General features: G+C 37.9%; 1 protein-coding gene across 1 annotated transcript in view; it reads left to right on the top strand.

Moving 5' to 3' along the window:
* Positions 1–22,016, top strand: part of ZSWIM6 (zinc finger SWIM-type containing 6) — a 108,413-nt gene that overhangs the window by 51,932 nt on the left and 34,465 nt on the right. Inside the window, exons 2-4 of the mRNA XM_066568839.1 lie at positions 8,008–8,364; positions 17,660–17,808; positions 18,329–18,479. Coding sequence (XP_066424936.1) covers positions 8,008–8,364; positions 17,660–17,808; positions 18,329–18,479 — 657 coding nt within the window. The remainder of the gene's footprint in view (positions 1–8,007; positions 8,365–17,659; positions 17,809–18,328; positions 18,480–22,016) is intronic.

Genomic DNA, 22,016 nt, shown 5'->3' with positions numbered 1-22,016 from the left:
ATGTAGACAGCTACTGCTAATGCTTTGCTAATTAGGATGGACACTAACTTTCAACAATAAAGTGAAGCTGAGATAACCCGTGTAACATGAGCAAAGAACACGTGATAGCAGCAATAAAGAATGTGGATAGGGCAGAAGGGAATTAAAAGAAAAAGCTGTAATACTGTGTCCTCTTTCTCCCCCTTTTAAATGAGTAGGTCTTGCTGAAGGCTTTCTTCAGTCTCAGGTAATTTAATTTCTCTTTGTTTTCTTTTGGTGGAGACAGGTGATTTGTAGTTGAAGATAAACCTTAACTGTTGACATACAATACCAAAAACTTCTGCTGTTAGCAGTAAAGCTAACAGTAGTAAATAGTAACTTTAAAAAACAATCACATTATATCTATTTGACAGGCAAGGGATCTTCTGAGTTGTTCAAAATAACTGAAAGTCTCTGAATATTTACCTTTTTGAATGCAGGAGCAGCCTATTTCTTGTTAGGCTTTAAGGATATTTTAATGAGAGGTTTAGTCTGCTCAGTTTTGTTGCCCTTAGTCATTTGCAGTCACTTTTTCATATGTGATATTTTACTTGTGCCCTAGCAAGTAATAATACTTTCTCTGTGTACATATGATTAAAATCCAAAGTTGTAATAAAAGCTGAAATGGTATCACCTTGGGCGACGGATACCTTGGGCTATGGGAGGAATCTCTGCTGCCTGGTGGTTGAAGGAAAGATGTCAGCTTCTCCCCATCACAGCAGGAGTGAATTCCTCCTCGGAAGCTAGTAACCAATACCTGTGCACTGATCCTGTGAAGAGTGGTTGTAATCAGTCCTTGTTCTTAGGCACTCTCAGTGTTTTCTCAGGGTGCAGCTCCCTGTAGACTGTCAGCACATTCTCCTGTCTCAAGCATTTCTCTTTGCCATAAACACGGGCCTGTGAAGTTTGCCAGCAGAGTGAAGGTTTGTTTATCAAAGTTCAAATGTAGATTAATAGTCTCTCCTAACTTCTTGTTTCTAGCCTTTGTTATGGATAAATGTAAACTTGAGTGTGATGTTGGTGTACATTCATATTCTATTAAAATTTACCTCTAAACGGTTAAGTGTACATTAGGTAGGTGATCTGGACATCATGGCACATTAAAAGCTCGCACTTCTTGCAGCTTTCTTGAGTGTTTGTTACCCTTTTGTTACTCTTGCCTTAATTTTAAATTTATTTCCAGTTTTTATTCAGAATCAGAGTAGTTTTTATGACTGTGATTTCTGTTTTGCTGTAGCAAGCTGCTGTTTGACAGATCCATGCAGTTTCTCTCACCTCAGCTAGGCTATTAAGTCTCCCTCAAAAGTTTGAGGATTACAGTATTTTCCATGTGTTCTAAATTATAAAATGTTGATTTACCCACATTCTACAAAGAGTATGATTTCTTCACATTCTTGTTTTAAATTGCTGTCACATGATCTTTGTGTGTTATATTATTTGAAAAAATGTCATGTGTATAAATAAATCTCCTATCTGCTGGTTTCTTACAGTAAACTGTACTTAGCTGTCCATCAGCTTTGGGGTTTCCAGGCTCACACTGAGATTTTTTTGTGCTCTCAGGATATGTGTTACTGAGAGAGGAGCTGTTAAACTTGTAGCATAGAGGAGCATAGTTGCTTTCAAACTGATGGCCTTGGAAAACAAAACAACATGGCAAAACTGGAAAACAAAACCAAAACGAAAAACAAACAAAAAACCAATGAAAACACTTGATTTGTTTACCTGAGAGAAGGTGACCTGCAGCCATGGATTGCTAGCCTTGTGACTTGACAAGACTATCAGCATTGACAATTTAGTGATTCTTGGCACTGTGTTTAGCCTTTAACAGAGGAGACTTGTCTGCTTCATCTCTGCTTCTGCTTTGTGAGCCATAAATGTCATTTGCCACAGCATCCTAGATCACAGTTGAGCATCACTGTGGTAGAGGAAAGCTCTGTTACTGCTCTGTTACTACTCTGTTACCATTCTAAATACATCTCTTTCTTATACCAAGGTTTTGCTATTTCCCTTTGTCTACAAAGGAATGCTTACAAAGCCTAATGCTTACAGACACCTAAAATGGGCTTGACTATATCTGTATAAAATGAGTTGAAGTGCAGACAACTTTCAGGTTTTGCAGAGATGTGATAGGAGGCTGTGTGTGCAGTGCTGATGAGAATGCCATTCTGTGGTTTATGTGGTGTTCCTCTGGGGTGGGTTGGAAGTTGTTTAACCACAGGGATAGCAGTGAGACCTTGAGAGACCCTTCAGGCCACGTTCATTTGGTGCATGTTTTGTTCCAGACAGTGTGAGCTGTGGCAATCTGCATCTGTCTTAAACCAGTCCAGATCTGATATAGGTGTTGAGTAGTGGAAGGCATTTTCCTGTGTTCCTTGCTGTTTGCACAGCCTTTTCTTCTTTTAAGGAAGAGTAATTTGGATGGATTTATACACAGTCATCCATGACTCCTGCTTGGGCTGCAGTGATATGTGTCTGCTTTTGAGCAGCAGAGATAGGACCAAAGTTGGCTTGGAGGGTTAGTAGAGGCCTTTGTCTAACAGACATAATTAGTTGACCAGTTGTCAGACTTTGAGGTTTGGGCTGGAAGACTAGAACATTGGTGTTTTTAAATACAGCTGTTGAACTCAGTGCTGGGACAAATCTTATTCAAGTTACTATGGCTGCTTCTGTTGCAGTGTGCATGTTTTTTGAAGTGTGGCAGTGCTAGCGAACCTTCAAGTTGTCAGTGTCCTGTGTGCGTGGACTTAATGCTATTCTGATTGTCTTGCTTGCGAAAGTACTGAAATGCCACAGAAAGTTGTGGAATCCAAGTGGTTAGTTGACACAGATCCTCTGTTAGTGTTTGGGTGCAGAGGTAATGCTAATTTTATTATAGGTGATGTCATAACGTAAGTTTGTCCATACCCTATGCATTGATCAGAAACAGCAAACATCTTATGTATTGTTCTTAATTTCTTTTCCAACTTGTTAATATCTTTGTATTGGCATGTTTAAGATATGATGGGTGAATATTTTTCATTTAAAATCATGTTTTCTCTGTTTTATGAAAAGGTTGTTAAAATTAGCTTCAGGCTAAGGTGGCATGCAAAGTTTTGATTTTGTAATAATTTCAAAGTGCTTTGTTGATCTGTTCTTAGAGTCAGAATGTAGGTTCCAATGTTGAGACAGAATTGAATGTAGGATGCTACTTTACCATTGCAAAGGAAAAACACTTCTAAAAAGATAAAGTTTGAATAAGCTAAATATTGTTTAGTCTTATGCTTGTCTTGGGGAAAAAAATGTAACCACTGATACAAGTATGAAAAAGTAACTAATGGGCAGGGTTGGAAGCTACTTTCCAGAAGCATTTCTGTCTGTTGTCGTTAGGTAGGCAAGATGAAACAGAGGTGTTTACACAGTGATTATGTGTTTGCCAAGTAATATAGCAGTCTGAATAAATGTGAACTGGTAGGCCTGCAAATTATTTTAAAGATTGTTAAAGACAGAGAGTACAATTCTGATAACCAGTGTAAAGTTATATGCAGAGGAGGTGCCTGTATAGGTCTTGTGCACTGAATTACCCAGCTCCCAGAACAGAAGAAGTAGTTCTTCTGTTTTTTTCTCAGTAAGTAACTTAATCTGGTGGCCTCTTCTGTGAAAGTAGAACAGCTCTTGTGTGTTCCTGACCTGCAGGCAGTATGTATACTTGGGAAAAGAGTCAGTGAATCCATGTTAAGGAGAACATTGATTTCCAAATACAGCTGGTAGTATACTTCCTGATTTTAGGAGAATGTGTCCATAGTGGATGAGGCATGGACAATGTTGTCAAAAGGTACATCACAGAAAGTTAATCAAGAGACCCATTTTTAAGCTTTGTGGTATTAGTCTAACCCATTTCTGGGATTTTTATATTTTCTGTTAAAGATAAATACCCAGTGGTGATCTATGCATGTGTTTCAATTAAATCCCTCATTTGCAAGTACAAACTTTTTTTTTTTTTTGGTTGGTTGTTTTTTTTTTTTGTTTTGTTTTGGTTTTTTTTTTGGTTTTTTTTTTTGTTTGTTTGTTTTTTGGGGGTTTTTTTGGGTTTTTTTTTGTTTTTGTTTTTGTTTTTAGCCACTGGAGTTAGCACAGAGACATAGACCACACCACCCCCAGCATTTTACATGGCTACTTCTGATAGTTCTTGTCTTTTCGGTCTATATGTTTTCAAAGTGTCTCTTTGGACTTGGGCCTATTAAGCATGATGCTTTTGAACACTGACATTAGAGATGAATTAAGCTCATGAGATGTCATTAATGATGTTTATTTGGTGCAGTAATTTTGTTACTTATCCTATGAGGTAGTGAGACTCAATATTTCAAACTTTGTTTCTGGCTTGAGTAACCAAAAGCCTACCTGCTGCTGCTTCTCCACATGCCACCGTTTTTTCCTACTCTTTTTTGTGTTATAGTTTCAACCTACTTTTGTTTTACTCTAAAGTGGTGGGTGTTTTTGTTATGACAGGCATATATCCTTGTGCTGGCAAGTACTACATTGTAATAGTGTGAATTTCCAATTATCAGGTGGCTTTAAAGTCCCAGAATATTTTTGGTAAACAGAATGCTGTCTAGCAGATTTTGGCAAAAGTTTCTTTATAAAAATCACAGACTTTTAAATGCTTTCTTCTTAATGGCACTTTGGCACAGTTCCCTTTCAAAAGTATGACAGCTGAGAATGCTATTTTATCGGCTATTAAATAACACTGAGGTGTTTTTGAAGTGAGTGTCCAACAGAAGCAAAGTTGTTTTGTAAAAGAACTTTAGTTTATACATTGTCTTAGTGCTTCAGCTGCTTTTCTAAACACATTTTTTGCAGAGTGCAAAGTCTCTGTGCATTGGACATGTTAGCTGAGCTTGAGTTACTGATCACAAGCCGTTTTGAGAACAGTAAAGTGTTTCAAACTACCACCGCTAAAGGAAAAGGTGAAATGTGCCTGTTCTATAAATAGCTACTGTAGTGAGCACACTTTTCTGCCTGCAACACTTTTGTTGTCTTTAGCTAATAATGAATGAGCTCTCTAACTAAAAAGTGAAATATAATTGTTCTTGGAGTTGTTTGGAATGAATAAATATTTCTAGCAAAGGTTCTGTAACTTTGGTTAAAAGAAATTTTCTCTTTGAAGGGAAGTACTTGTTTAGGGTGAGGGCTTGCAAGTTTTTGCTGGAGACCTTTTCTGCTCCTTTGGACCTGTTTGTGAAATGTCATTTTCTTCAAGTCCCCACATAGGTAATTCCTTTTGTCCTTATCCAGGAGTATGTAACGTCTTGCTTCTTGACAGGCTGTAAGTTACTGCTGGTGTACACTTTCTAGCAAAGCACAGTGCATAAACTTTTTACCTGTTCCAACCTTCCATACTTTAGTAGGAGAATATTAGATGGTTAGGCTAAAAAAAATTAAAGCTGTGTGTTCAGTACTCTGCAATGTTGAGGGTCAGTGGTGAAAGTGTAGTTTGATTTCTGGTAGGTTAAATTACAACAGCCTTACCAGCGCTTCTGAGCTGAAATTTCCTGAATTGGTTTTTCTGACATGCTTAAAACTTTTTAAAGGTCATATTTACTAACAACAATTTCTTTCTTTAAAAATATAAACAGATAAAGAGGAGCAAAACAATGTTTCATAATTAGGATACTTATCTTAGTGCGATCGTTAATACAGAGCTTCTATGTCTTTAGCCTGCAAGAGCAGCAGGTGTTTAATTTGTTTAAACTCCCAGTAAGTTAAGAAGGGTAGGTTAAGTAAGGTGACTCTATTAGGGCTGTCATTGTTTAGACCAGTATCTGTGTTTCTAAATTTTGGTGCTTGTAACATGAATTCTTAATAAAAAGCCCCCAGTGGAGAGGGACCCATGACCCATGTTTGTATCTAAGCAATGCAGGTATTTAAGGGCAGGCCTGCTCTTAACTCTGAATATTTCTGGAGACCTTCATGTTTCCAGGAGGGTTTTAGCTTTTTGAATGCTTGAAAAATATACTGATGAATTGAAAGTGGTAATGTTGTTAGAGTAGCTGTTTTTTTATTACTTTGCATCAGTTTAACAGAAAAGCTTTCATTGGGCATTTTTCTACTGTATTTAATAGGAGTCCAGGTATTTACAAAGAGTAGGAAGGAGCAGGATCAGGCTCTTTCTGTGTTCAAGTGTTAGACTTTTCCTCAGCTCATGGATTATAGATGGGATTTTTTATGTATGCTTCACAGGAAAGTGGAATTAAAATAATCTCGCATGCAGTTTCTTTGGGACCATCAATCCAACTTCCACTTACTGAGAATGAACCAGAAATAGATAGAGCTGGTTAAACTTTTACAAAGGCTTTCTTTTTGAGAGTAGGCACTTAAAGAAACACTGTGACTACTTAAAAACCAAAAGGAAAGACAGAGGAAGGAGCTCATGATGTGAGGGGCACTTCCACTCCCTTTCTCTTAACAAGGGGTGAGTGGGAGCAAGAATACTGCTTGATCCCGGTCTTGTTCATCCACTGCCTTTCTTCTCTCTGCACTTCACACTGACTGCCTCTTCAGCCTCGACTCCTAACTACCTGGGAAACATCCCATTGCAAAGTCAATGTTAGTGTACGCATATGACTGTCTTCAGGGTAGAGTATGAGAGTACTGCAGTGATGCTAACTGCATAACCTGCTCTGAAACATACAGTATAAACAAATGGAAAAAATAAAGGATTTTCCTTTTTGTTGCCTGTAAGATAGAGAGTTTTTTAAAGCTGGTTTGGGATACAGCATTTTGGATTAGAGCTATGTATGTATTGCTTCCTCCTCTCCCCCTTGTCTAATTTTCATGTGATAATGCTTCCTGCAGTACACTTCTTTGGTATTTCAAGAATATTAAATCAATTTTTTTCACATTGGGGGAGTGTGGGTTCATATTGTTTCCTTTGTAAGTATTTGTTATATAACACCTTACTTGTATCTATCTCAGATTGCGTATGGACTTCCCAAATCTAGTGCTGGTGCAGCATATGAAATTCAGTTTCATTGCTCTGTGTCTGTGTCTCTGATTTAATGCTTGAGCTGAAATCAATATCATGCTTATGTAAAATCAAAAAGAAACCCCCTTATTCTGGTATTCAGTGATAAAGCATTGAGAGCCAAGCCTAGGCCTTCATGTTGGACAGACAGGTTGGTTTACGTTGAATCTTCAGCATTTGAGATCTTGTGCTGCGCTGAGGTGGTATATTTGCTGAAGGAAGCATCTTGCTTAGGATATACTGTGTCTTCTTACAATACACACAGACCTAGCTCTTTCGCCTTGCGCTTTATTATGCTGATGGAAAAACAGGACCAGAATGCAGACTGCATATGCATCTAGAACAGTGCATATGTGTCTCATTGAGGATTACAAGTCCGGCATGCTGTGTATTGGTAACTGCAGCAGTTTCCATGTCCAAAATGCTGCACAAACATAGTCATTCTACTGGATCACTTGGATGACGGTGAGCATTAGCATGAGCTCAGTGGAGGGAGAAGTGAAAGCAAGGAGGATATGTGACTTGTCAGTGAGTCAGCTGGAGTTGAGCTAGAGCCTGAGTTCATGCCACTAGAGTGCACTACTTCCTTCTCACTTATTGAGAGAATGTTTAAATTTGCTGGTAGGTGCTGCAGGCTCCCTGGTGGGGAGGTTTGGAAAATTGCTGCCAATTTACTGAGTAGTTTCATGTTGGTTTTGATGGGATATTGGTCTGCTTCTGCAACTGTCATTTACCAAATAAATAGTTCTCTTGCTGTCAAGCTTCTGTGAATGTTGTGGGTATGGCAGAGGGCTTATAAACTAACTTCTTATTCCCCTTTTGATTTATTTGAGATGAAAGAGGTATGTATGGGGAAAAAAGGATTAATCATATTGGTAATTAAAGCAAGTTCTTAGAGATGTATAATTTTTCATTAACAAAACTTCCTTGATAATGAGATATAGTATTTTGCATGTATCATTAAGTTCTCTTTTTCCCCTCCTGCACAGGTTTCCACTTGAGTGGCACAGTAACAGAGCCTGCAATGCAATCGGAGCCAGAAACTGTTTGCAATGTAGCTATCAGCTTTGATCGTTGCAAGATTACCTCAGTGACCTGTAGCTGTGGAAACAAGGACATATTTTACTGTGCCCACGTTGTGGCACTCTCTTTATACCGGATCCGCAAGCCAGATCAGGTCAAACTGCATCTTCCCATTTCAGAGACACTTTTTCAAATGAACAGAGACCAACTACAAAAATTTGTGCAGTATTTGATCACAGTACACCACACAGAAGTTTTGCCAACTGCTCAAAAATTAGCAGATGAAATCCTTTCTCAGAATTCAGAAATCAATCAAGTCCATGGTGAGTTTGACACTTGTCCTTCCTTTTGTTTCATTTCCTCATAGGTTTTGAGCTTTTTTTTGTGCAGGAGTGTGACCTGCCTAGTTGTCTTCCGTGCTGAATTATTCTGGTGTCTACTAAAGAGGATTCTTCTACTGAACCTTCATTTTAAGATATTTAGAAAATGCTGCTCTTTGGAATAGAGAAAAGAACTCATAAGCAATGAACTTGATGTTTTCTGCAGTTCAGTTAATAAGTGATCTGCTTCATGCTTGTGTTCTCCAGCTAGTATAAACTGAGTAGTGGTGTTCTTTGTATAGCCATATTGCTTAAAGGAACTCTTTTTACCAGCTTAGGAGTGGTGTCTTGTTATTTTGTTCTTTGTACTAGTTTTCTGAGACTTTGATTGTGGAATTTTGTTTTAACTGCAAAACATAAAAGCAAGTAGATGTTACTGTTATTTCATTCATTAAATATAGTTGTAATAAGTTTTGGGATTAGGTTTATATATGACGTCAGAAGAAACATAAAAACTGCATTTCAGTGCTTTTTTCCTGTTGGTGCTGCAGCAGTTACAGTATAGCTAAGGTCTTGATCTTTCCTGCTCTCTCTGCTACACATGATTTTAATGGCTATTTTTTGCTGTGGACAACTTGTGTTTGTTAAAGGGTGCTGAATTTGACTTGAGGCTTCTGACATGGCTTTTTTATGGACCCTGCTGAATTGAGAGTAGGTAGTTGTGAGTTTGAGGTGACCCAGCTAGTTTATTAGAGTCCTGTGTTCCTGTAAGGTCACCTGATAGAAATGTGCTTTCAGGTGGCCAGGGCTGTAAGTATTAGGGCAACTTAGGGGGGAAGAATAAGTTACCTAATATCTAAAATATCTTCTTTTCTTTTTTTTTCTCATTGACAGGAACAGGCCTTGTGTTAAATATTTGAGACGTGACCATTACTCAAAGAACTTGCAATAAAACCAGAATCAAGATGCTTAATACTAAGATAAAGAAAACCATGTGTATGTTAGTTATAGTGTAGGCAGAAAAAACCCAGTCATTTTAATAACAGGATTTATCTGCAGCTTAAACTTTCTCCTTGTGCTTCTCTGACTCTAACAGGCACAGACAGGGGATGCTGTGAGATAGTGAATTTCAGAAGCTGTGGTCTTTTTTGTCACTGGGGGAGAAGGCGATGTGGCCAGAGGCAAGGCAGTTGCTGTAGTTGTTGAATGTAATGGTGACTGTGGAAAGGAAGTGGCACTAAAGGAGAGGCAGGACATAAGCAGTAGAGGAACATGCTCGGATGTTGTGAGCTGAAAGCATGTATCATATGAGAGATGTTAACAACCTGAACATTTGTGAGCTGATGGATAAGGAAGAATTAGGGTAAGAGCGGGGTACAGAAGATTCAGACAAGGGTGACTAGAAAAGGGAAGGCAAGGATGGGACACAAAGGACAGGTGTTATAAATGTCTGTATTAACTATACTATGGCTAATATAAGAGAAATGACAAGCAGTTACAGGATTGATAAGTGTGAAGTCTGTAAATTACACTAATCATAGGCATGATAGTTAGTCTTTGTCAACTATTTACTGTCAGACTATCTCATTGCTCATTATTATATTAAGTAGTTTTGGAGAAAGATTTGAGATTTCTGTCGTTGACAATAGCAAAAAGTTGTTTTATTTCCTATTCTAAGTTGATGATCACTTAAGATATTTCAAAAAGAATTTGAGTAGATTAGTTTAAAATGATCCAAAAAACTGAAATGTTTCTTCCATTTGTTGCTGTCTTCCTAGTAGGTGAGATTGCAGCATGTCTTTATTGACTATTTTCTACTAAAATGCCAAGAGCCAAAGCAGAAAATCCAGGAAGCATAAGAAAATCAACTGCTATTACCAAAGGAGACTGGGTTATAAAAGACTTTATATAGTTTCCTGCTTTTCTCTCAGACACACATAAAACCATGGTCTGAATTATTTTGTGTTCACAATACTAAAAAATTACATAGTTCTTATAAGGAAAAAGTGAGTTCTTCTGTAGAGAAGTGTTATTCTGGGATTCATACCATAATTCTGTTCTCTTGATCTTTAATCAAATTCCTTAGATTAAAAATAATACACCTGACAAAAAACCTCAATGAAAAATTACCAATAAAGTGTTTCTCATTCTAATATCATAGCATGATGAATGTAAGATCACCATTTACTCTATGATACCTCCTCAGCTGCAGATGTTGAGTTTGTAGCACAAAACTGTTTTGAAGACCTGTCTTGCTTTGAACAGTCTCACCTCACTGAACTAGTGTTTGAAGAGAAGTTATATTAAATTCTACTTGAAGGCATAGATAAGTGAGAAGAAATGCTTGGAAAAACTTGTTTCTTGAAAGTAGAGGAGACCTGGCACAGGAAAACCTGAAACAGCTATGATTAAGAGAAATTCTGAATCTGGAGTTGGATGGGGAAATTATTTTCAATGTTGCCTAGAGGTAGTTTAATTTCAGTGTTGTTCTATATAAGACTTCCATTCTTTTATTTTTTTTCTCTGTGATTACTGTAGTAGCTCTAATTTTCATATATTTTCAGTGATATGCAAAAAAAGTCAGCTCTTGAATAGTATTTAATTGTATGTTTGAATGGTATGGGACTTGGAAAAGCTTTGACCACAGTTGTCTTGTCTTCCTTATGAGCTGGCTCATGAGAGAGATGATTAGATGAAACAACATCGGTTCTCTCCTTTAAACAAAAGGTAATTGGATAATGTTTCACCTGCTCAGACCTGTGTTATGCAGCATTCAATGACTGTCTTTGGCCACCTTTCAGGAGGTTACTGGGGGAATTAGTGAAGTGACTTATATTGACACAGGTTTATAATAACCAGCCCCTTTGAGTTTCTTGGTGGACACAAGTGATGCAATATCCTTTCTTGCTTCATGAGTGAGCCTCACTGCAGGGAGAAATAAGAGGATGCTGTTAAAATCAGAAGAATATGTTGGCTAGTTGCTAATTTCTTCAGGAAAGACAAGTGATTTAGTGGGAATATTTTCTGTATTTGCCATGCTATTTTCACTTGGTGGTGATTGCAAGATTGCTCTTCATATTTTTAGAGCACAAAAGCACCTATTGATTTTGAGAAGTTACTGTGTTCTGATTTTTTCATGTGATGCTGTTCCAGCTGTTCATGTTCCTGATGATCTCAGCTGGAGTTTTGTGGTGTGTAATCCATACTGAAGACAACTGCATGTATTAATACTGATGCCCTCCCTGGTGTTTGTACTACAGAACTGCTGGCTTCACATTGGATTTTGGTTTGGGTGTGCTCTCACAGGAGGCTGGATATAGCTTTGGGTCTTGTTTAGCTGAGGCTTTTTTCCTCCCTTTTGATTTTTGTACCATTGGTAGGAGAGAACGTGTATTCTAGGAAGAGAGCAATCAGGATAACAACAGATTGTCAGCTGGATTTGTCATCTTAGATCTGCCTTTTCATAGGTATGAAACTCTCACTTCAATAAATTGATTGAAAGGCCGTACTGTGTTCATGAGAATTTGAGTGGAAATAGCAAAGTAACTGTGGGACGGGTGGAGGGAGAGGGAAGGCCTGTTTTTTGTATTAGTCTTGTATTAGCATTGGTTTTTTATTACGTGCATAGTGAAAAAGGCTCTGATGGTTTTAGTATAAGGAACAGCCTGGAAAACCTACTTAATTTTTACCTTTTAAGCTGTACTCTTTCTTTTCCTGTTTATTGCTGCTGTTGCAATCTCTGCTCTTGGAGGAAATATATGGATTTCTCCAGACTTTTGCCTTTCTCTGATTCTCCAACTTGCAGTAGAAGTCACTTGCCAGTACAGATCCACATACAGATGAACTCAAGTTTAAGAGGGAGAGTCTGGGAGGAAGCAGCTGAAGTATATTCATCTTCAAAAGGACAGGCACCTTGTTTTCTCTACTTTTTTCTGCATTTGTCCAAGCAAATATGGGCACATCCTCAACAAATGTTAATTTGTAATGTATATTAGCAGTGCTGTGGGAGGCATTCAAGAAGAAAACATCTACAAAAAAGAAGCTTTAAAAGAAAATTTCAGAATATCTAATGTTGTTCCTGTAACTATTAAGTTCAAAGAGGCAATCTGGAGGTACAGGTTAATACGTGTTTAGATGTACTTAATGTATTAACTAGAATGATGGGTGTTTTAATAGAATATTGTGGAGAAGGGTAGGGCTGAATAAAATATATTGCTGATCTGCTAGTAAAAAGAATAAAAATAAATCATTTTCTTTAATATTATATAAAGTTATGTTAACATTACATAAAGAATCTTTCACATGGCCCTGCCTAAAGTTCAAAATTGATTGAGAGTCTAGTTGCAAAAGATGAATGCAGGAAGTGGCAGGTGAATTTCCTTTAAAGAAGAATGAAAGTGCTTAGTATGAGAATTGTTTGGTGAGCCAGATCTGGGGAGGAAGTAAAAGTAAAAGTAGCCAAAACTAGAGAAATTCAAGAAACCTAACTAAATGTAAATAAGCAGTAGAATGTAAAAATAAAAAGAAAAGACTGGTAGCTGAAAAGTAACATGAAAAATAATTTATGAAACTAATATTTTTAGGAAAGGTTTTTTCAGATACACTAAACATAAATATAAAACTTGTTGCATAGAAAATAGTGAGATTTTGCTAAAAGACATGGAAGATAAATAATTAAAATAAAGTATGCTTATCTATACTGATAGAGTTCTTCTATCTGTCATGCATAAATAAGTTTTGAAATGTATTGCTATATGATGATGTGGATTTTTGTGAGATGCGGATTTTAGCAGGAGAAGTTAGATATTGTTAGTAGATAATACAGCATGTTTGGCTATATGTACAGAGGGAATGCAGAATTTTTTGAAGTTTAAAAACTTGTTGGGATTTAATTAACTTTCCTCTGCAACTTAGCATAGTCTTCATGTTTTGTGTTGTTATCACTGACAGCTTCATAGCATTTGCTGTTTTCCTTTGGTGCTGTGAGCTGCTGAACAGGTGTTAAATAGTGCACCCAAAGGTCCTGAAGTGCACCCAAAGGTCTATAAGTCCTTTAGACTTATGTCTAAACTTGGAATCATTTGGAGAATCAAAGACATAATAATATTTTTGAATCATTATTTTAATGATCTTTGGTTTTATCTAATTATTGTTTAGAATAATTCGAATATACTGTGTTTTTAAAATCAATCACTATTCTGTTGTGAATCAGCATCTAGCAACATTGGTTTCTAGCTAGGTTTCTTTCATTCTGTCTTCACATAATACTCATTAAGTCATGCTTTTTATTTGTAGTAATTTTTCCATATCTTCTCCTTAATGCTGCCATGGGATGACTTTTAATAAAATGTACCTGATCTACAGTTCGTTTGTATACTTAAATTAATGACATTTTTATTAGAAACTTCAAGAAAATATCTGTGTAGATTGCTACAAGTGAATAATTCAGCATGGTTTTATTTGAAGTCAACTCTTTTGATACTGCAGAAATAAGGATCAGAGAAAGAGTTTGCCTTGTTTTATCCAAATCTCCCTGTTGATCTGCCCCTGAGTAGTTGGCAATGTAAGAACTTTAGTCCATTTTTAGTCATTGCTCCCTACTTGCTTCTATTTTGTGAGGTTAAGTTCTCCATGTACAGCATCAGTTCTTAAACATGGTTGCTCATCTTGAAAGCAGTTGCTTTTAAATGCTATGTAAATGAACCAAGTGCTTATTTTTCAAATGCTCCTGCTTCTTAGAACTTGGGAGTTGGTTATATTTAACATGCTATGACCCTAAATGTAAGAGGCCGCTACCCTGTTTTCAAACGCTATTAGATGTTCAGTGTCACAAACAGTTGTGCACAATATTCCTGCTTTGACTGCTGAGATTGCAATTTAGTAATTATAGTAAAGGAGCATGAGTAAGTATATATGGCTGTGTCTGTATACTGGTTATGAAGACTTTATTTAGTATGTTTAAATGTATGTACATGATGTACAGTGTATTTCAAAGACCAGTCATGGCAAAAGTTTAAAAAGCCAGAGGCTGGGGAGAAGGAGATTAATATGTTAGTTTAGTGTCTATAAACTGACACACTTTAATTACAGGTTTTAATATTAGCATAATTATACAGTACTTCTCACTTTCATAGTTCAAATGTGAACTCATGTATCCTCATGACATCTTTCTGAAGCACATGAGTAACACTTATCCCCAGGTTACAAGTGGGAGACAGGGTTTAACCCTGGTACCAAACTGCCCTGCAGAGTTTAAATTCAGGGCTGTTCATGTTCCTCTTTTCTTTCTGCAGCCAAATTGTCCTTCTGCCAAAGCCTTGCCAGTGCCAGTTCAGGGCCGTGCCACACCCTGAGCGAAGCTGCTGCCTTTGGTTTGAGCCTTCAGCTCTGCCTATTCAGTGTTGAGCCTGAGCCTTCCTGACAGCTACTGCTAGGGCTTCTCACAGCCCCTAAGTCAGCTTCCTCGTCCTGCTCATTCAGATAGTTCCTTACCTATTGACCCACTCCTGTGTTTTCAGAAGAAATGCCAGTGTAGAAATCCCATCCATGATCTGTTCAAGTGGGAGAGGAAACAGGCTAGATGAGTCACCTGGGTGTAGGTGAACCTAGTGAACTTGAAAAGTGCCTAGATAGTTGAGAGACATGGGAGATGGTCATGTCTTGACCCCAAAACAAGAATGATAAGCAGCTGAAGCTGAGGCTTCTCCAGCAGCATCAGTAGGCTGCCTGGCTGCTGCCTTGGTTGAAAGGTGTCTGGACTTGTGCCTGATCAGACACAGTGTCCTCATGCCACAGCTATGGCTGCCATCCGGATTGAAAGATGAGTGAATTGCAACTGTAGCTGGTGCTGCTTATATGTACACTGAAATTTCTTTAGAATTAAAAATTTTGATCATACTGAATATTGGCTATGTAAGATCTTGTAAGAAAGAAAATCATTCTCAGTCAGAGTATCTGTGTACTGTGCTGAAGAGGACTGTACGGCACAGACTCTTGGCATCTTCATCCTTTACAGTCGTCTGGCCTAACAGCTTGCAAGTAACTGTGGTGTGAGTGTAGTGATACTGTGCTCCTGGTTAAGATATATTTGGGATCATACTGGCAGGAGTAGCCTTGGTGGAGGCAGTGCTGGTGGCCCTGGGTAGCAGGTACACTTATTTTTGTAAAGGAAACCTGTTGTTAAAGAATCTGTGGTAGCTGTATTGCTTTTCTAACCTTGTAACACAAAATGACAGGTGAGCTTTATCTATTTACACAGATAAAGTGTAAAGAGTTGCAGAATGATTTTTTTTCATCCCCTAAATAGGGAAGCTTAGCTGGGGAATACTGGGCTATTTTTAATTCAGTTTGAAAGTAACCCTACCAAGATTATTTAAAGATAAATCTCTATTGAAGTAAGGAACAAATTTAAGTGTATCTTGTATATACTGTTGCTTTTATAAAGTTCCTCTTCACCCTCTTTGTGTTTTAGAGCAATGAAATATTTAAACTATTTGCACGGTGATACTGCAAACCTGGTCTGTGCAACAGCTGCACTGCTTATTCTTGTGTGGCTTGATTTTCCTTTTTATCTTGTTCTGTGCAACCAAAGACTTATCAGTAAATGTTTCATGTAGCTGACAGAATTGAAAGCCCTTTAAAACAAATAAATTGAAGATGAAAACATTTGCAGAAGAGCAAGTTTTCGATTCCTTGGTTTTTATGCTGTCTTGAGCTTGATTCCTGTCTTCTGAGACATTTTTGTGTTCCTGTGGGAAACAGGAGAGTTTATTCACACCTCCAAAGACATAATTTCTTATTAATTAAGCATATATGTGTGTATATATATTTACAGCAGTGCATTGTTCCCTGCTTTAGGCTGTGAAAATGAGACAGTTTAGGAAGTTGCTGAGCTGGAACATTTTTTTGTTTACAGTCTCAGCAATTTGTAGATAAGAAATCCCTCTGACCTTCTAAATCTTCTGTTTGTATTTTCATTGAATAAAGAGTTCAGCATTTCATGTGAGCACTTAAAAGCTTCACCTTCATGGCAAAGCTGCAATTCTGAAACAAAAGTTTGAATCAATAGAATCAATGGGTTTTTTTCCTGTACATTGTAGAGTTGTAGCTATTTTGGTTTTTTAAGTTTTTAGGATTTCTATAAAAAGTCCCAGCTTTTTTGAAATTTATGTAATTTTCTTTCCCTGGCAATATTTTCTTTTTTTCTACAGAGTAACATGGACACAGATTTCAATGAGAGAGTTGTTGAACGTGATTCATTTCTATAACATCTTCTCAAAACATAATAGAGATAGAGATTATGCAGCTGTGATAAATTCAAAATTAAAATGTAAGGTCAACTTGAGTCTCAGCCATGCTTAAAATAACTGATATATGGTATGGTGATTCCCAGCCTTGAGCTGAGTCCAACACTGTAGATAAGTACTTTTCAGCCTGTTCAGTTTGACGACCTTTTAGAAGATGTCCAGTGGAGGTGCAGGGTTCTTCAGAAAAATATAGTTTATTAGATGGTGCAAGAACTTGTTAAGTTCAAGAGAGGGAACATCACTGGTCTGATCTGCAAAAGCTGCGTTATGGCAATCTGTGGCCAAAGCACTGCTTTATGTGAATCTAGTAATTTCAGTTGATACTGGGCTAATTCAAGTCAAGTGGCTCTTAATTGACTCTGTGCAGATGACATTGCCTATGTAAAAATGCTTCCTTGAAAGCAGCATAGTCGAGTGTCTATAGCTCTTACTTATGATGGAAATGCCTTTAGTGCTTTAAGACTTTGGATTTGTTTGGGGATTTTTTTACTCTTTGTTTAGCTTTGCAGAGCCATCACAGCTCAGAGGCACCAAGGTGATGATTCTCCTCATGTTCATCAATAGCAGCGCTCACTAGCAGTCACTTAAACCTGAGCAAGATTGCTGAAGGTACAGGAATTACACAGGTGTTTTGGGGAGAGTGGTTTTAACATCACAGTGGTAGAAATATAATTCAAAAATCTTAATTTTCCTTGTAAAATCATTCTAGTGTAGCTGCTGAGATGGGAAGAAAAACCCTTACCTTGATTCTAATGTTTTGTCAGAGAAGAGAATATTATGTATTTAAATGCCTTTTCATAGGTATAATTTCTAAGTGCTTAAGACTACTGAGAAGAAATTTAAGTCTATTCTAAAGACTGTTTAGATTAAAATCAAGGTATCCAAAACAGGAGAAGACATAAAAAACCCCTCTGCAGTAGTCCTCTCCCCTGGACTCAAGAACCTCTCTTCTTCATATAGAACATAATGATTTCTTTTCTTGCTGTTTGCAGGTGCTCCTGACCCAACAGCAGGTGCTAGCATAGATGATGAAAATTGCTGGCATTTGGATGAGGAACAAGTCCAAGAACAGGTTAAACTCTTCCTTTCCCAGGGTGGATACCATGGATCAGGGAAGCAGCTCAATTTGCTTTTTGCAAAGGTGTGTTGAGTACTCTGAACCTTTTTTTCTTTCCCCTGTTCTCCAAGCCGGTCTGTACTTGCTTGCATCTTACTCAGAGTTCTAGATTCTGCTATTCTAAAATAACACAAAGCCTTGGGAATACAATGGCAACTTGATAATGAGTTGTACAGAAGTGGACTACAATCTGGTTTGTCTTGATCAGTGTAAGGATATGAAATAACATTTCAAGCTTCTACAGCTTTGCTGTTCTCTTCTTCCTTCCCACCCCCAAAATGGTGGAAAACCTTACAGCAGTTTGTATAATACACCTGTGGATTGCTTGTGAAAAATTCTCTGAAGAATTGCAATTGGATACTGAGCCCAAAATTTTGTCAAAAATTGGGAAGGCAGACTGTTTTTTCTACCTAAAAATTTGCCATCATACATATGAATTGCATTTCTAACTTAGCAAAAGGGGAATATTTAACACTGCAGCATATTGTCTGTACTGCGATTTCTTTGCTTTTTTCAAGTTTGTATTAAAAGACTCGTTTCCTAGGTGCGAGAGATGCTAAAAATGAGAGATTCAAATGGAGCGCGCATGTTGACGTTGATAACAGAACAGTTCATGGCTGACCCCCGTCTGTCGCTTTGGAGACAACAAGGAACTACAATGACTGACAAGTATAGGCAGCTCTGGGATGAACTGGGTAAATTCACAGACTTGTTTAGGTGTTCATATGTTTAATAAAGAAACAGTTATATATTTGGAGTTGAGAAAAACTTCTATTGTGATTCTAGGCTGAGCAGATTAGAGTTTCCTGCAGTTTTCTTTTAGTCAGTTAAGTTTGGGTAAAATCAAATTTCTGACCTTCAGATTGAGACACTTGCATTTGGGAACATGGTGTAAAAGAAGTACAATTCCAACACTTGAGTACTAGAGGCTCTAGAAAGAATAAAGCAAAAAGTGGAAATGTAGCTACACCGCTGAGGTGAAATACATAAGCCTCTAGTGCTGAGCTGGAAAGGTTGAGGAAGAAACCGATTCACAGTTACAGAAGTCAATTACTGAGCGAGAAAGGTGACAAAATACAGAAGACTAACAATTAACATTGCTGAAATGGGAAAGGTATATTCGAACTGATGTCCAGGACTTCACTAATACAGTTTTGAACTACTACTTCAGAAGTTTTCAAAATCTGTTAAGAATCTCATCTCAGGACCATTAAATGGTTTGGATTGGAAAGGGCATTAGAGATCACCTAGTTCCAACTGCCCTGCCATGGGCAGGTACAATTTTCGCTAGACCAGTTTGCTCAGAGTTTCATCTAACCTGGCTTTGAAACACTTCAAGGGATGGGGCATCTGCAGCTGCTCTGAGCAAATGGTTCCAGTGCCTCACCACCCTCACAGTAAAGAATGTTTTTCCTAATACCAAATCTAAACTTTCCAGCTTTCACTATAAAGCCATTCCCCTTTGTCTGATCACTACATGCCTTGTAAAAAGTTCCTCTTCAGTCTTCTTGTAGGTCTCCTTTAGGTACTGGAAGGTGCTCTAAGCTCTCCCCAAAGCCTTCTCCAAGCTGAGTAAACCCAAACTCTCTCGGCCTTTCCTTTTATGGCGAGTGCTCTGTCCCTCTTGTCGTCTCTGTGGCCCTTCTCTCAGTCTCCTCCAATAGGTCTATGTCCTTCCAGTGCTGTGACCCCAGAGCTGATGCAGCACTGTAGGTGGAGTCTCAGCAGAGCAGAGCAGAGGGGCAGAATCCCCTCCCTTCCGAACTGCTCTGGATGCAGCCCAGGACACGTGTCGCTCTCTGAGCTGTGAGGGCCCATGGCTGGGTCGTGTCCAACCTCTTATCCACTAGTAACACCAAGTACTTCACTGCAGGGCTGCTCTAAATCCCTCTCAGCCTCTATTGATACAGGGTGTTATCTGAAGGGAAAATCAATAAAACTTGTTTTTCAGGATGGCATCGTGAGAGGAAAGATAGAAAGTAACCACAAGCATTGCATTCCTAGATATATCAACTGCTGTAACAAACTAGTAACTAGTAGATACGCAAGTGTGTGGGAGATTAAAGACAATCTGATTTAAAATATAGTGGTAAATCTGATTCATTCCTCTGAGAGGTAATTCACTGAGTGTGTGAGTGAACGTATTAACGTGTCTGTCTTAGCATTCCAAACCTTACTACAGGTGTCTTGGAAGCTCTTTCCTAGAGCAAACTGGAGATACGCATGGCCTAAATGGAACTGCATTGTGATTCATGGAATTTGGATTAGAAACCTGTGTTCTCATTCTGGAAAGGCTTTTCAAGTCTAGACTTAAAGAAGTCTGTTTTGATGGGCTCTGGTCAATATGGCTACGTCTGACTTATGTGGCAAGAAACATAAAAACATTTAATAATGTTTTACAGATGATGTCCTGTGAGACATTATGTAAGTAATGTAAAGAAGAGAGCAAATATCATAATGCTCTTAATGTAATTTAAAGGCCCAAAATCAAGCTAAATGAAATCAAATCCAAGTAAGAGTAATATGCTTCATTTAGAAAAGAAGTCTCAAATGCAAAACTTAACTTTTGCACTCTTAGAGGTCAAAAATGATGATTGAATCAGATACCAACTGGTGGGATAAGATTGGATATAACCTGTATAGCAAAAATTATGTTCACTCTAATTGAAGCACTAGGCTAATAAGCTGCTAATTACCTATACTTCTATGACCAGAATCCTTAATATCATAGCATGCAAAGTTCTGTTGGAGTCTAGAAATAACTGCAAGTTTAACCACCATTTTTATGATGCCTTGTCTTGTTTTCCCCGAAAATAACAGTTTTTGCCAAGCAAGGCACATGCCTAGCTGGACATACATGGAACAAAATTGTATTACAGTATACTGAAACCTGGAGGGTCTCATGCTTCATTGCTTACGTGGGTTGAGTTGGTAGGTGGTGGGCGAGGCAGAAATGTGTTCTCCATCTGTTACCTGTAGCAGTCTTGCCACATGCTGTCAATAAACAAAAAAGTTTTTTTAAAATTTTTGTAGCGGCTCCTCTTGTTTCATCAGTCTTCTTTAACATCATTTTCTTGACAACACCTGTCTGAAGGTAGAGGAGGTAGAATCTATCTTTTTGCAGGATCAAATAATAAATACTTTTGGATTAATTGAATTTAGTTTACCTCCAGTTAATCAGAATTCTAGATGTCACTTCCAAAAAGCAGCCTTACCACTGCCTGACCTGCTGTGCTGTATTTGCAGTCTGAGGCTGACCGTATTGTTTCAGTTCTGGACTGCTCTGACACTTCTTAACAGAATCAAAATATGTTGATTGATCTTGTACCATGGTTTCAGTTGCAAATACTCTTCAGTCACACCAGGTGGGCAGTAGGCAAAGGGTAGAATTTAACTTGATTCTTCCATCTCCATGATTCTATGATTCTAAACTGTCTATTTCTTCTTCCCACTGATAGGATATCTTGGTTCCTTCCACTGGTGCATAGCAAGTTGCCTCCAAAACTCTGTTAGTTGTGTGAATTGCTCCAGATTAACTCCTACCTGATGTGAAGGCTACAAGCTTCTGCAGTGTTTTTGCTAGGATCTTACTTTATTTGAGTTTCCCTGTTTTCACATAAAACATTACTTTTTCCATGTGAAACTTGCATCTCAAGGAAAAAAAAATGAATGTACAAAAAGTTCAAGTAGATTTTAAGGGAGACCAGAGTTACAATAGCAGACTGCAGAGGGAAAATCAGGGTAGCCCCAGCAACATAAGATCTGTTCTAGTAGAAGAGGTAACTCAGACTGAGTTTAAAAGAGTTTACTGAGTTTAAAAGAGTCGTGCTATCATGGCGTTACAAAGAAATGTTGGCTTGTTATCTTCTAGAGTGTCAGAGAACCAAAATATTGATGGAGGGTGTGATACACAGGCCTCTGCATATTTAACATTTTTATTACCTGTTCAGAGTAATCTGGAGGAGGATATATGTCTTTCAAAAAAAACTTTTAGCTGTACTCTCATGTATGTCACAGGTAGGTAGCCATTTGTTGTAGTTAGGGAGAATTTTAGGGCATACAAAGTAAGTAAATATAGACTCTGCTTAATAAAGACTCTCTTGCTTGCCTTGGTATGCTGTCTGCCAACTGCTAGGCATATGGCCACTTTGTCAGTTCCATCTTGGGATAGACTTTTAAGCATACTTAAATAACTTCAACTTTGCTCCTTCACTGGGTCATTTGAACCTTTC

The sequence above is a fragment of the Molothrus aeneus genome, chromosome Z, assembly GCF_037042795.1.
Source record: "Molothrus aeneus isolate 106 chromosome Z, BPBGC_Maene_1.0, whole genome shotgun sequence".
In the NCBI taxonomy this organism is placed as follows: Eukaryota; Metazoa; Chordata; class Aves; order Passeriformes; family Icteridae; genus Molothrus; species Molothrus aeneus.
This window is presented reverse-complemented; position numbering and strand designations above follow the sequence as displayed.